Source organism: Panthera onca, chromosome B2 (assembly GCF_046562875.1).
Source record: "Panthera onca isolate mPanOnc1 chromosome B2, mPanOnc1 haplotype 2, whole genome shotgun sequence".
NCBI lineage: Eukaryota > Metazoa > Chordata > Mammalia > Carnivora > Felidae > Panthera > Panthera onca.
Genome location: NC_138343.1, coordinates 5,086,002 through 5,101,351, shown reverse-complemented (window position 1 = coordinate 5,101,351; position 15,350 = coordinate 5,086,002). Strand labels below are relative to the sequence as shown.

The window sequence follows — 15,350 nt, the reverse complement described above, 5'->3', positions numbered from 1 at the left end:
GATTTCACAAACCATGAGATCATGACCTGAGCCGAAATCAAGAGTAGGATGCTTAACTGACTGAGCCACATAGGAACCCCAGTGAATACGCATGTTATGCCCCAAACATCCTTTTCCTATAAAAATGAACTACTGCCTCCGTAATGTATGCTACAATATTAGCATTTTCATTCTAAATGCCTAAATAAGTAACATATAAAACTCCTTTCCATCGTCACTACAAAGAGAATATCATGCATAAATTCAGTTTGTCTTTTATCAGGTGGTTTGGTTGTTAATTTTGATACCCCTGCTGAAAATGAGGCTCTGTGACTTCTCATTCTAATCATTCCCACTGGCTTTCCTTTTTTTATACTGAGGACATCAACGTGTGCTTGGTAGTTCTTGGTGGGAGAAGCTTCATAGAAGCTGTTTTCTTTCTCAGAGAGGTGAGTAGCAGCAGTCAGAAACAGGAAGAGTCAAAAATAGGAAGCAGGTAAAAACTTCAATCCCATCGTGGACACAAAAGCATACTAAAATTATAAACAAGTATAATTCTTTATTTAAAGTACACTTCTATTAAAAGTGTTTTTTTAAAGCACAGTTAAAAGTGCTCCTTATCCCTCTTCTGTAAAGTAATTCAATTTTATAAGTAAAACTAAAAACCGATTTCTCTTTACACATTCATTTTTCTCTTAGAAAAGATATCCGATGCAGCTATAAAACTGACTTTAATCATTATCAGGTCTAACTTTGCCTCTGTTGGCAACACAAATGGCGATGTTGACAAACATGAATTTTAAAAAGTTGAGAAATTTCAAGTCCTAAGGTTTCACTTAGAGCTTAGCAAATATGTACTGTTAGCTGACGAAAACAAAGCCTATGGTGGGATAGCTATCATCTACTTAAACGTACATAATCATGGCTTTTTCATTTACAATTATCTGAATTTCTAAAACATAATGAAAAGATCTAATCCCCCAAACTCAATAACCTCTTATTTTTATTTTTAAAGATTTACTTAAAATATAAACTCTTTGGTGCCTGCTCTTAAAAATCAACAAATTACAAAGGCTAGCCCAGATAGAGACGTGGCCCTGCTTGAGAACCAGCTGGTAACTCTGAGCACTATGAAAAGCTCCAACGGTCCTGGTGGCCTTTTATGAAGAAGTCTCATATTCTGAACACCAGGTAAGCTTTAATGTAAATAAACATCAATATTTACTTCTGAAATATGAGGACACAGTCCACAAAATAAAATCACAGTAGTGTTTTCTTCTGTTACAGTGATCTAGTACATTAATTCCTCCCTATTAAGCCTACCTTTCCAGACAGATAAAATTACATTTGGAAAAACCCAGAATGAAATTACTCATAAGACGCAAAACTCTTATTTGAAAGGCAGTTCACAATATCACATCTAAGTTGCACAGAAGACCCCAGTGATCACTAGGAAATCTGCCACAATCCAGTTTTTCCAACCCAAGGAGGTCCAAACTTTGGGGAACAATATGACCACTTTCTGCTGCTGTTCTGAAAAATATTCGATCAAAACGAAGCTTGCAAGTTGCAGATATTCCAAGATTAGAGTTCATCTGTGTGTCCCACGTATACTGGCAATGCTTAGGTTTGCCCAAAAACTCCCAGACATCCAAAATGTTGCCGGGTAAACCACCACATTTGGTAACCTGAAAAGAAAAAGACAATTCTTTAAGATTCAGTCCTTCTTCTCCTAAATTAAGAAGGTTTTTTTCTATGTCTAAGACCAACATTTCAAATCAGAATGTCATAAATTAATGCAATGCAAGACTAGATATTATAATTAAATATATTCTAAAAAATATTTTGCTGTACAGTAATAAGTAGGTAATATAAAAATAATCAAGATAGCCTGAGAGATCTGAAATTTGCCCCTTCTCTTCTGTCATAAATAGACTCCTAACTTTGGATATCAGACAAAACTTAGAAGGTTGCAAGCCCATAACCTCGGTTATTGCTATTTATTTTTTTAAAAATGAACACAAGTAAAAAGTAGGCAAAACTGTTACTCTAGTGTATAAATTTAGACATATCCCATTTATATGATCCAATAATGTGAGCTGCCTTCACAGTGTCATTTGAAATTTACTATCAATTCTTCCTTCTATTCACACGCCAGGATTTAAAGATTTTGCATTGTGGTAAATAAAATAACACGCATACTTCCTCTTACCGCACTCCACCTTACCGCGCTTCACAGATACTGTTTTACAAACAGCAGGTGTGTGTGGCCGCTTCGCCGGCAGCGAGTCTATCGGCGCCATTTTCCCAACAGCATCTGCTTACAGTGCGTCTCCGTGTCAGGTTTGGTGATCTTTACATTTCAAACTTTGTTATTATACGCCGGCTACGGTGATGTGTGATCGGGATCTTTGCTGTTACCGTTAATTGTTTGGGGATGCCACGAACCGTGCCCATAGAAGACGGTGAACTTAGTATTTGTTGTGTGTGTTCTCCCTGCTCCACATAACCTCTTCCCTCCCCTCAGGTCTCCCTTTCCCCTGAGCCACAATACTGAAATGAGGCTGTTTGATCAACCTACAATGGCCGCTAAGTGTCCAAGTGAAAAGAAGAGTCATTTGTCTCTCACTGTAAATCAGAAGCTAGAAATGATTAAGCTCAGTGAGGAAGGCATATGTAAAGCTGAGACAGACCAAATACTAGGCCCCTTAGCCAAATTGCGAATACAGGGGAAAAGTGCTTGGAAGAAGTTAAAAGCCCTACTCCAGATAACACAGGAATAACAAGTAAAACAGCCTTATTGCTGACGTGGAGAAAGCTGGAGTGGTCTGGATAGATCAGTCACGATATTCCCTTAAGCCAAAGCCTCATCCAGAGCAAGGCCCTGACTCTCAATTCCATGAAGGCCGAGTGAGGTAAGGAAGCTGCAAAAGTTTAAAGCTAGCAGAGGTTGGCTCGTAAAGGTTAAGGAAAGACACGGTATCCATAAAAGTGCCAGGGGAGGCAGCAAGTGCCGAGGCAGAAGCCGCAGCGAGTTCTCCAGAAGATCCAGCTAGGAGAATTAATGAAGGTGGCTACGATAAACAACAGATCTTCAACATAGACAAAACAGCCTTCTACTGGAAGATGCCATCTAAGACTTCTACAGCTAGGGAGAAGTCAGGGCCTGGCTTCAGAGCTTCAAAGGACAGGCTGACTTTCTTGTTGGGGGCCAATGCAGCGGCTGACTTGAAGTTGAAGTCAATGCTTATTTATCATTCCAAAAATCCTAGGGCCCTTAAGAATTATGCCGAATCTGTATGAAATTGTTGAGACGCTATAATGTACACCTGACACTCTATAACACCGTATGTTCACTATACTGGAATTAAAAACTTAATAAAAAAAGGATGAGGCTAAATCTACTCTTCCTGTGTCCTACAAATGGAACAAAGCCTGGATGACAGCACATCTGTTTACAACATGGTTTACTCATTGCTGAAACCTACTGCTCAGGAGAAAAATCCTTTCAAAATGTTACTGCTCATTGACAATGCACCTGGTCACCCAAGAGCTGGTGGAGATTGACAGGAAGATAAATGTTTTCACGCCTGCTGACACAACATCCATTCTGCAACCCACAGGTTAAGGAGTCATTTCCACTTTTGTCTTATTATTTAAGAAGTATGTTTCATAAGACTATAGCAGCCATATACAGTGATTCCTCTGATGATCTGGGCAAAATCAATTGAAAACTTTCTGGAAGATTTTCCTATGATTCATGGGAAAAAGTCAAAATGTCAACATGAACAGGAAGGACTTTGGAACAGTTGATTCCAACTCTCACGGGTGACTCGGATTTGAGGTTTTCAAGACTTCTGTGGAGAAATTAAGGCAGATGTGGTGGAAACAGCAGAACTAGAGTTAGAGTGGAGCCTGAATAAGGGATGGTATTGCTGCAGTCTCAGGACCAAACTTTAACGGATGAGGAGGTGCTTCTTACGGAGGAGCAAAGTGGTTTCTTGAGATGGAATCTACTCGCGGTGAAAACTGTTGAGATGACAACCAAGCACTCAGAATATTATGTAAATTTAGTTGATAAAGCAGTGGCCAGCTTTAACAGAAATGACTCCAATTTTGAAAGGTCTATTGTGGGTAAAATGCTATCAAAAGGCAGAGCAATGGTACAGAGAAATTGTGAACGGAAGAGCCCGTCAAGGCAGCAAACTTCATTGTCTCATTTGAAGAAATAACTACAGCCATCCCAACCTTAAGCAACCACCACCCTTATCAGCCAGCAGCCACCGACATCAGAGCAAGACTCTCCACCAGCACAAAGATTATGACTGGTTGAAAATTCAGGTGATGGTTAGCATCTTTTACCAATAAAATAATTTCAATTAAGGTATGTACATTGCTTTTGAATGTACATACCTTTTTAACAAGTACATTTCTTTTTAATAAATAGACTACAGCAGTATAAACATAATTTTTGTACACACAGTGGGAAACTAAAATTCATTTGACTTGCTTTGTTACGATATCCAGCTTAATGTGGGGGTCTGGATCTGAACCTGCACCTCCGAGGTAGGCCTGCATATGTACAATTTCCCATTTTAATGTGTACAGTTCCATGGCACTAAGTACATCGCCATAATTGTGCAACCATCACCACCATCCAGCTCCAGAACCTTTTCATTTTCCCAAACTGAAACTCCATACCCATTAAATCCTAACTACCCATTCCATCCTCCCCCAGTCCCTGGCAACCACCACCCTACTTTCTGTATGAACTTGACTACTTTAGGAAATTCATAGGAGAAAACATAAAACGTGTCCTCTTTGTAACCGGCTTACTTCACCTGGCATAATGTCCAGGACTCATCCATCCCACAGCATGTGTGTCTCCTTCCCTTTTATGGCTTAACGATGTTCTGCTGTAGGCACGTACATTTTGTTTACCCACTCATCTGTCAATGGTCACTTAGGTGCTAGCTACAGTGAATGATGCTGCGATAGGGGTGCCTGGGTGGCTCAGCTGGTTAGACAGCTGACTTGATTTCAGCTCACATCATGATCTCATGCTTCGTGAGTTCCAGCCCCATGTCAGGCACTGCGCTGACAGCACGGAGCCTGCTTGGGATTTTCTCTCCCTCTCTCTGCCCCTTCCCAGCTCGTGCTTGCTCTCTCAAAATAAATAAACTTAAAAAAAAAAAAAAAAAAGTAATGCTACTATCAACACAGGTGTACAAATACCCCTTCGAGACCCTGCTTTTACTTGTTTGGGTACATACCCAGAAATGGGATTGTTGGACCACATGGAAAGGGTTTTAATTTTTGGAAGAATCAACACACCACTTTTCATGGCAGCTCTACCATTTTATCCCCATCGCAAGGGTTCCAATCCAAACCCTCACCAATATGTTATTCTCTGGTTTTCTGATAATACTCCTGTCAGCAGATGTCAAGTAACACCTCGTGATGGCTTTGATTCACATTTCTCCAATGATCAGTGACGCTGAGCATCTTCTCTTGTGCTCACTGGCCATTTGTAGGTTTTCTTTGAAAAAATGTCTATTTAGGTCTTTTGCTCATTTTTAACCCAGGTTGTTTCTTTATTGCAGAAATTCTTTATATAATATCAATATTAATTATGTTGATATTACTCACTTGTCGGACACATGATTTGCAAAACATTTTTCCCATTCCATGGGCTGCCTTTTCAATCTGTGTGTCCTTTGATACAGAAAAGTTTTTAATTTTGATGAAGGCCATCTTTTTTTTGTTGTCTATGCTTTTGGCGTCACATCCAAGAGGTCGTTGCCAAATCCAGTATCACAAGGCTTTTCCCCTTTGTTTTCTTCTAAAGGTTTTACAGTTTTAGCTCTTGTAGGTCACTGATCCATTTTGAACACATTTTGTATAGGGTATAAAGTAAGGATCCAAGTGGTTTTTTTGCATGTGGATTTCCAGTTTTCCCAACACTTGTTGAAAAGCAGGATTTTTCTTTTAACCCGATCAACCAGGTATCACAAAACAGCTACCATGAAGTCACTGATTTGCAAATAGTCCAATAGACCATCTGATTTTCTTTAATAATCTGTGTCCAAGGACACAAAATCACAAAGAGAAGTAGAGCACCACCTTCTTTATTTAGGGTATTGCCCTCACTTTGGAAGTAAGTCCTGACATGGTTTCATTGCTCGTTTCACTTCCTCCACTCCTGGAGCATTCAGCAGTGAAATGAACACTTCTAATCGGATGTGCGTTCAGCCAGAGTTGGGTGAAAAGGCAAGTCCGGCTTACCATTTAATATGATCTAAGTCTACAGAGGCCCTGAAAAATCCCAATGTGTCTCAACTGAACTAAAGGAAAGGACAGCGTTTCAGACCTAGACACGGTCGCACCAGGAAAAGGGAGTAAAAAAAAAAAAAAAAGTTGAAAAAAGAAAACCGGAAGAGAAGTAGGGACAACTGTGATGGTCAAATCTTTCTGTTCTTCTCATCTTGCAGCTAGAGACACAGCAGATAAACTGGATCTTTTCTAAACTTTGATTTATTATTTTCTCTATACCCCTCTTTTTAATCAACATGTATTGCTTTGTGTTGTCTGTTTCAAGTGCAGTATTTGTGTTTTTCCCAATAATCTAAGGGCTCCTCCTGCTTCTGCAACGCTAGGCTCACAGCACAGGCTAAGTGAATATTTACTGAATTGCATCTACAAGACCGCTTACACATTTTAACAGCTTTGGTCAGAAGAAACCCAAATTAGTCTCCACAGCAGTAGCGCCCAGAAGCACGGAACATACTTTGTCACTCACTTCGTGATCCCTTAAATTTGTATCTCCTGCAAATATAACTGTAGCTGACGCTGGAACCTCTTGCATTTTCTTTAAAACCATTTTTAACTGATTCATTCGCTCCTTAGCATGCCCTCTGGTGCTCTCCAAGTGAGAAGTCATAAGGCAAAGTTCATTTCCCGACACACTTGCCTGCAACAGGATAAATATAGTTGTTAAAATTACTCACCAACCACTAATGCAGAAATTTGATAACAGAATCAGCCAAGTACTCGGCTCATTAGTATGTATTTGCTAAAGCAAAACTATATAATCAGCACTGTGCTCATCTTTCCAGGTCAAGGTATAAAGTGCTAATCCTGCTCCCAAAGAAGACTACTTAGCAAACAGCCACTAGTACTTCCAGACCTACCTCAAATGTCACCTCCCCTGTGATCCTTCCTCAGCATCCCCAGACAGTGGCTCCCTCCTCTATACTCCTATAGCATACTCGAAAGACTGTTTTTAAAGTTCCCTAGGCTGAATTACAGCACAGTGATTTCTCTCCTACAAAGTCATGAGTCATCTGAAAGCAAAGATGGTTCTTTTATTTTCTGCTATTATCAACAGCCTGGCACATAGGCACTCGAAAAAGATCAGTTAAATGAATGAATGAAAATCATTTACTACTTAGATACCGACAATGCAGGATCTGTCATTATTCAAACTAAGTGCCCGCAGAATCAAGTCCAAATTCTTTCATACTGGGTATTCGTGACCTTCTGTAATCTGGATCCAACCTACTTTACCAATCTCTTGTCACACGACCCCTTTTCATGCCGTCTACACCCAACTAAATACAATGCTTATTTATACTCTTGTATGTTCTTTCTCATATAGATCTACGTCCAACTGAATACAAGGCTCATCTTCGCTCCTGTATGTTCTTTCTCACATAGACCTATGTACGCACACACATCCTGCAATGTGCAATTTGCAAAAGTTTGCTCACGGTGGTTCTGCCACCTGGACTGTTCTTAACGACTACCTCTGGCATATTTTTCAGGGCCCAATTCAAATACAACTTCCTTCGTGAAACTTTCACTGAACAACCTAGCTGATCTCATCACACACACACAAAAATTTTGTCACTATATATGGGGACAGCTGTTAGCTGGATTTACTGTGGTGATCATTTTACAACATATACAAATATCGAATCGTTATGTCGTACACCTGGAAGTGTATACTGTTGCGTCAATTATATCTCAATGAAAAAACAAAAAACCATCTAGCTTCAGGTTATCTCTAAACTCCCAAGGTCAGCATTATATTTCCTCCAGTGGCATTTATGCTTTTCCTTTATTTTAGTTACTATACAACACAATCTCTCTCTTGCTAATCTATAAATGCTACAAGAGCAAGATCTTTGGATTCATTCTTATAAGGCTTACAGAGTACGGTACACTATCATGTAGAATGCATTTAGGAAAAAAAAGAACCACTTTAGGAAGCAAATGTGGAATGTTAGTAAATTCTTTTTTTTAAATTTTTATACTATGTTTATTCCATTTTTCTTTCTTTTTTTTTTTTAACATAGGCTCCCCGCCTAACACGGGGCTCGAACTTATAACCCCGAGATCAAGAGTTGCGTGCTCTACCTGGCTCTACCCAGACAAGCAGCCCTAAATTCTTAAATATTCTTTGGAAAACATCCAATGGATCAGGGTTTTATATTCACAAATTTGTATTTGTAATTTATGTAAAAACTTAGTTTACAGTGTTCTTTAAGACTATTTAAAAGAATTTAGAAAAGAAAATTTTCTATAAAGACAGATTATTTTTTTTAAAAAAAGATACCACAGTGGAACTGTAAGAAACCACTCATTAAAAAAAAAAAAGTCAACTTTTAAAAATTACTTACATACACACACAAAAGGTTTCTCATCATTTTTGTATTTGGAAAAGGGATAATCTCTTGGCTTTTAAATTTCACTCTCGATTTCTTCAACATTATAGCTGTGAAATATCCTTCTTCATGACCTTTAAATGTTTGTGGAAAAGAATTTAGGCTGAGAAGTCAAGAATATCCCAAGTTTATCCCAAGTTCTCCTGCTGAAGATTTTATAACAAGTACAGATATTTAAATGGGTATGAATCTTCAAAGTAAACGATTATTTCAACACAGCTGAAGATGGCCAATCGAGTCCCTATGTTTACCTGCCCCTTCCCAAAATGTAGCTTGATGTATGGAAGAAATATAAAAATAAAAATGAATTCACATAAGTGCCCAAAATAGTCAACGATGCTGGGGGCACCTGGGTGGCTCAGTTGGTTAAGCCTCCGACTTTAGCTCAGGTCATGATCTTGTGGTTCATAAGTTCAAGCCCCACGCCGGGCTCTGTGCTGACAGCTCAGACCCTGGAGCCTGCTTCGCATTCTGGGTCTCCCTCTCTCTCGGCCCCTCCCCTCCTTGCACGAGTGCTCGCTCTCTCTCTCTCTCTCTCTCAAAATTAAATAAACATTAAAAAGAAATTTTAAAAATAGTTAATGATGCCAATATCAAATAAAAAATTGAGCAATTTCTGAAAAAGTAGATGAAACTTACACTGAGGCAAACTGACATGCATTTACTTCTTACTCTGGAAGTACCAGAAAAATGATAAATGAATAAGAAATTTAGAAAGGTATAAAGTTGTGAGAAGAGAAGTAGAGGGGCAGTGAATAAAAGCTTCCAACTGTTTTTCAGAAAACAAAGTAGCTGAAGAAGCGAGAAGTGGTTTATCTAAACAGAGAAAAACCAGGAAAAGTGGAAAGGGAGAGAAGGGAGGAAGAAAAGGAGGGAGAAGGTCAACAACAGCCACATGGACTAGAAACCTGGCAAGCAAGGGGGCAAGCTGGTAGGGGAAAGGGAGGGGGAGAGGGAAGAGAAAAAGGGACAGAGAAGGAGGAAGGGAAGAAGAGGAAGAGGAAAAGAATTGATCAGAACTGAATGTCACAATCCTCCAATTTGAAAGTTCCTACCACGTGTTCACAATAAATCAAAAACAGACTAATAAAACGAGGAAGAAAACCAAGAAGGAGGAAAGCATGGGATTCAGAAAACAAGAAATCCAAAACAGAACAAAGTCAAAAAGAATCCCGAAGAGAATGCAGGAAAGTTGTCCCACGAAGACAGAGAGAAAGACAAACACAGAGACTGAGAGAGAACCCTCTGCTTAGCAATTGTGAATTTAGTAATAAATCAAAATTACAATTACATACTATGTAAAAACGAAAGTCAAAGAAAACACAAGATTTAGCCAAATATCATGGAATGTAGCCGGTCTGGTATATTAAATGTACTCATTAAGAACAAAATAGATGGAAAATCGAAAAACTAGTCAGGGCAAAACTAGGAAAAAACCCCAAATCAATTAAAAGGAATAGAGTTTTTGAAAAAGCAATTATCACACTTCAATTTAATAAATTTATTTTACCAAAAAACTACTCAAGGTCTCAAATTTTTGCAATTTGTATTTTCCTGAAAAACCATCCATTTCAACCACCACTTTTCACATATATTAAGATGTATAACATATCCTCCTACAGTTTTCCTAGTACCCTGCATCTGGCTTACTTTTCTCAAACTTACTTTTGCTTTTTCCTGTGTGTGCTCCTATGGGCTAACTTTTGATTTACCTCTTTCACTGACTGTTTTCCAGAGACAAAGATAGTAAGACGAAAAGTGTTACCTGTAACAATCTCATAACTACTTGCTTTCTTCTTTAGGTAGCTACAATACGGGGGGATGACTTCCTGGAGAAATATCACATCCGGGCTATACCTAATTCAAAACAGCAATTTATGATAAATACCAGGTAAACTATTTCATGTGCTGCCGCTTAGATTAGCAAAATATCCTGCCCCCTAGGAGATCTAATATTCAATCTTTACACTGACCTTTGAGAACTATAAAATCAGAAAGGTCTGTGCCATTTAATAAACACTGTAAACATCAAATTAAAAAAGAAAAACATACATAACACTTTAAATTGAAAAGAAGTGGAATCATAGATAACAGAAATCAGTGTACTGAGAGCCTAATAATGGCCCATGAGATGCTTTAAAAGTTATTAATCCTCACCAGTTATTATCCACGATGAAGGAAACTGAACTGCAGAGAAGTTCAGCAGCTCACAAGTGATTATGTAAGGTCACAGAGCCAGTGTGTAGCAGATACAGTTCACCTTGGTAATTTTATTTTCACAGCAATAATTACATACAGGTTTAGAAAGGAAAACAGTACTAGAAGGCTGCTAACAAAAATCAGCGTTCCCTCCCCTGCCACCCACACCGAGAGGCAATCACTCTCCACTCTTTCACACGTGTCTTCGGAGAGTTGGGTTTTGAACTCAGATCTGATGCCAACGCCCACAACCTTGACCTTTACCCTTTTTGTAGACGGTAAAACACATGATCATGCTACCATTAAATCTAAGTAATAATACTTACAAAGTTAAATAGGAACACACTCCTCGAGCCCTCTCTTGCAGATTGTTTAGATCTAATCCATCAACATTCCAGGTAATGAAAGAGAACGTGCTGCCATCCTCTTGCTGAATACCTTCAGATGTGCTGGTTTTAGAGCTAATGGAATCTGTTGTTTCTTCATTTGTTAGATCAACACTGGCAAGATCACAATGAAACACAACTTTGCAAATCATCTCTATAAACTGATTAATTTGAAATTATTTTCTAACTATTTGTAGCCCTCATTTTACAGATAAATAAATTTTAAGAGCCCTAAAAGTATCTGCCTATATAAGAGAAGAAGCCATACAACTGCGGAAAAAAGATTCTTATTGTTATCTAAATATTGTTCACTTACATAATTATAACCAACTCAATATCCCTCAATGTCACCAAAATGACTTAAAAAAAATTTTTTTTAATGTTTATTTATTTTTGAGAGAGCAAGAGACAGAGCGTGAGCAGGGGAGGGGCAAAGACAGAGGGAGACCCAGAATCCAAAACAGGCTCCAGGCTCTGAGCTGTCAGCACAGAGCCCGACGCGGGGCTCGAACTCATGGATGGCGAGATCATGACCTGAGCTGAAGTCAGATGCTTAACTGACTGAGCCAGTCAGGCACTCCTAAAATGATTTTTTAAACTATGACCTGAAGTCAGACTGAGCAATATAAGATTTCCAAATGCGGGTTTATTTTACATCGTAAATGACACAGAGGAAACCTATGAAGTAAGATCTCTTTGTGAGTAACAGCTGCAAATATGTTGTTACCCCCTCATTGAACGGGGAGGTCCAACAGCTCTCTCCCTGAATCTTTGCCTTAGTGATTTGCTTGACCAACAGAATAGGGTGGAAAGGATGTCCTGGGACTTCAGAGCCTTGGTCATAAGAAACTTTGCAGCTTTCACTCGAGCCTTTTAGAACGCTCTCTCGCGAGATACCACATGAGAAGTCTGAGACTACATGCTGGAGAGGCCAAACATATAAGCTCCAGTCCGCAGTCCTGAGAAACCATTTCACACCACCTCCACCAAGGCCCAGATATTTGAGTGGAGGCACAAACCATTATTAAAAGTTGATTGCTAAGCAGTTACATGCCACACATAAATTTCAGAAATAGGCTTTCATATTTATAACTTCAATAAATTTAATGCCAATATTTTAACTTCTTAATTAAAACTTTTTAGTGAGATATAATTGACATATAACATGATGTTAATTGTTGCACAACATAATGATTCAGTATTTGTAACCACTGTAAAGTAACCACAATAAATCAAGTTAACATTACTTTAACATATTTTTAAATAATTTCAGACTTTCAGTAAAACATTAGAAAGGGTAAAAAGAATTCTTTTCACCATTCACCCACACAAACGTTACCATTCACTTACTTAACATTTACTTGCTTTGCTTTTTATTGTGAAATGTTTGCATCAATACTTTTGTATGTATTTCCCAGAAACAAGGACAGGCTTACATATATACCCAAGCATTACTAAACGTCAGAAAATTATCATTGATACGACATTATTGTATAATTTTAAGACCTATTCAAATTTTGCCAATTGTGCTACCAAAATGCCAATTTATAATTCTGAGAGGGACTCCAAATGCCCTTCCGTTCCACCATTACTCAGCTGGATTTCACATTTTTGAGGGACTATTTTAGGGAATCCACTTCCTCTGTTCTGCTTTCAATATTTTATTTTATTTTTTTAATGTTTATTTATTTTATTTATTTATTTTTAGTATTTATTTTTGAGAGAGAGAGAAAGTGCACATGCAGGGGAGGAGCAGAGAGAGAATTCCAAGTAGACCCCGACGTGGAGCTCGATCCCACTGGCCTCGAGATCATGACCTCAGCTGAAATTAGAGTCTGACACTTAACCAACTCAGCCACCCAGGAGCCCCTAAGATTTTATTTTTAAGTAATCTCTACACCCAACATGGGGGCTTGAACTTACAACCGCAAGATCAAGAACTGTGTGCTCTAGGGGTGCCGGGGTCGCAGAGTTAAGTGTCGAACTCTTGATTTTGACTCAGGTCATGAGCTCATGGTTTGTGAGTTCAAGCCCCACAGGCGGCTGTGTACTGACCACAGGGATCCTGCTAGGGGTTTTCTTTCTCCCTTTCTCTGCCCCCCCCCCCTTTTTCTCTCCCAGCATGGGGCTTGAACTCACCACCCTGAGATCAAGTGCCTCTGTTCCAATTTCTTTATTGGTTACAGTCTAGATTCTAAATGGCATAAATTAACTCAGACTGGTTTGAGCAAACTAGAGGAATTTAGAAGGAAACAGAAACATGCCACAGAGCCAGGTTCTGGAATGCAGCTGTCTCTAAGGAAGTTCAATCAAGGCTTTCTCTCCATCTGACTCAACTTCCCTCAGCCTCATTCTGCCTCTTGCAAACCAGCCTTCTCCTCTTTCCCGCACAAGTTCGAAGTTAGCACGTTATGGTTCCAGCTCCACAGGAAGATTTAGACTGAACTCTCTTTATCCTAATCTTGAAATCCCAGGAGAGAAGATCTGGCTGGCCAGCTTCGGCTAGGTGAATACTACAACACGGGAGGCACAGCTCTGTCACTGTGGATGGGTGGACAATTCCCCCAGTAAGAAGCTAGGCAGATAGAGGAGCCTAATGAAATTATCACATCTGGAAATTGGTGCAGCTGAAAAGATTATCGGGAGAAATGTGTCTTCACTATGAAGCTAACTCTACCAGCTGCTCACATACCGGGGAGAACTTTATACATGTTTATGGAGAGCTTATTACATGCCAAATATTGTAATAGACTTGGGAGATTAACAACGTATAAAACAGATATGGGCTTCACCAAATGGGTGGCCTAGTGGGAGATATAAAATATTAAGTAGCAATTAGAATGTGAACTTAGTTACTATGACCGGGATCCTGCAGGATGCTGTAAGATTACCTAAGAGGAAAGGTTTCTTGGAGGTAAGTCATGTCTAAGACGGGCCTTACGGTAAATACTACTTAGCATGAAAAGAGTCCAAGAAAAGGTTCAGGGCAGAGGTCATAAATATCTTTACAAAGGTTGAAAAGAGAAAACGGCCCGCTGGAGAAAACGAAAGTCTGATATGCCTGTTAAGTTTTTGTGGGGTCAGAAAGAGAGGGTGAGAGGAGACAAAACTGGAAGGATGGGCAGCGGTCAACCTGGAGGGATGCGTAAGGCATCTGGACGCGAAGGGCTGCAGGGCTGGAATTGGGGAGGCAAGCAGTGGAATTACAAGGCGGGTGTGCATTAAAAAAAACAACTACGTAGGTAAACCGCACCCGAAGCCAGGAGACTTCCAAGTTACCGTTCTTCAACAGAGGATTTTGCCTCATTCATTTATTTCGAACCTCTCACGTAGTTCCTAGATCTCGAGTCAAAAAGGACGCTTCGAAGTTTTCCTTCCCGGACTACATTACGTCGGGGAGACGCGTTCGCCCCGCGGCGGGGGCGCCATCTGCACCCCAACCACCTGCACGAGCCCCTCCGAGAGACCAGCCAGCCCCGCGCACACTCACCAGGACGCGGGCGCCGCCGGGGCGCATCTCCGCCCGCAGGCAGGTGCTCGAGCTCCCCCGGAGCGCCCGCCCACCGCCTCGGAGGGACCCGCCCGGCGCTCACTCACCAGGACCCGGGCCCTGCCGGGGTCTCAGGGCGGCTTTCCAAGGCGCTGTTCTCCACTGGCGGCTCGAAGTACGAGTTCAGCGCTCTCTGAAAAACAGACACAGCGGTGGGACCCGGGCGCTTCCCGGGCCGAGATACAGAGGGGGGAGAGAGGAGCGAAGCCTACTTCCATCTCCCAGTCGTTCTCGGCCAGGTAGCACTGAGCCACGGCGGAGTCGCACGTCGCGACCGAGGCAAACTCCACACAGAGAAGCCGCCGCTTCTTCGCCTCGGGCTCGCCCTCTTCCCGGTCCGCCTCCAGAGTGACCTCCGAGCCGCTCGGCCCCTCCATCCGTTCGCCGCGGGCCGACGCCCGGCACTGCGCAGGCGCCTGCCGCCCCGGCGCACTCGCGTCACCCGCCCGGCGGGAAACGCGCTCCGCCCTCCGAGGGCGATGGGCGTGGCCACGCGGGGGGAGGGCGGGC

General features: G+C 40.8%; 1 protein-coding gene across 1 annotated transcript; it reads right to left on the bottom strand.

The window, feature by feature from the left end:
- Positions 1-518: 518 nt before the first annotated feature.
- Positions 519-15,318, bottom strand: TDP2 (tyrosyl-DNA phosphodiesterase 2). Its single transcript, XM_060614665.3, has 7 exons — positions 15,053-15,318; positions 14,888-14,973; positions 11,231-11,404; positions 10,471-10,562; positions 8,661-8,779; positions 6,779-6,949; positions 519-1,667 (listed from the first exon to the last, which is right to left on the bottom strand). The coding sequence occupies exons 1-7, from the start codon at positions 15,215-15,217 to the stop codon at positions 1,386-1,388; spliced, it is 1,089 nt and encodes a 362-aa protein (XP_060470648.1). The 5' UTR covers positions 15,218-15,318; the 3' UTR covers positions 519-1,385.
- Positions 15,319-15,350: the final 32 nt, after the last annotated feature.

What these genes read in the sequence shown, in the direction of transcription:
- TDP2 (XM_060614665.3), bottom strand. Translation starts at nt 15,217, where the DNA reads ATGGAGGGGCCGAGCGGCTCGGAGGTCACTCTGGAGGCGGACCGGGAA. An exon ending in AGAACGACTGGGAGATGGAA is followed by an intron (nt 14,974 to 15,052) that starts GTAGGCTTCGCT and finishes TCTGTTTTTCAG; the next exon opens with AGAGCGCTGAACTCGTACTT. An exon ending in GAAACCTTTTGTGTGTGTAT is followed by an intron (nt 6,950 to 8,660) that starts GTAAGTAATTTT and finishes ATCCTGTTGCAG; the next exon opens with GCAAGTGTGTCGGGAAATGA.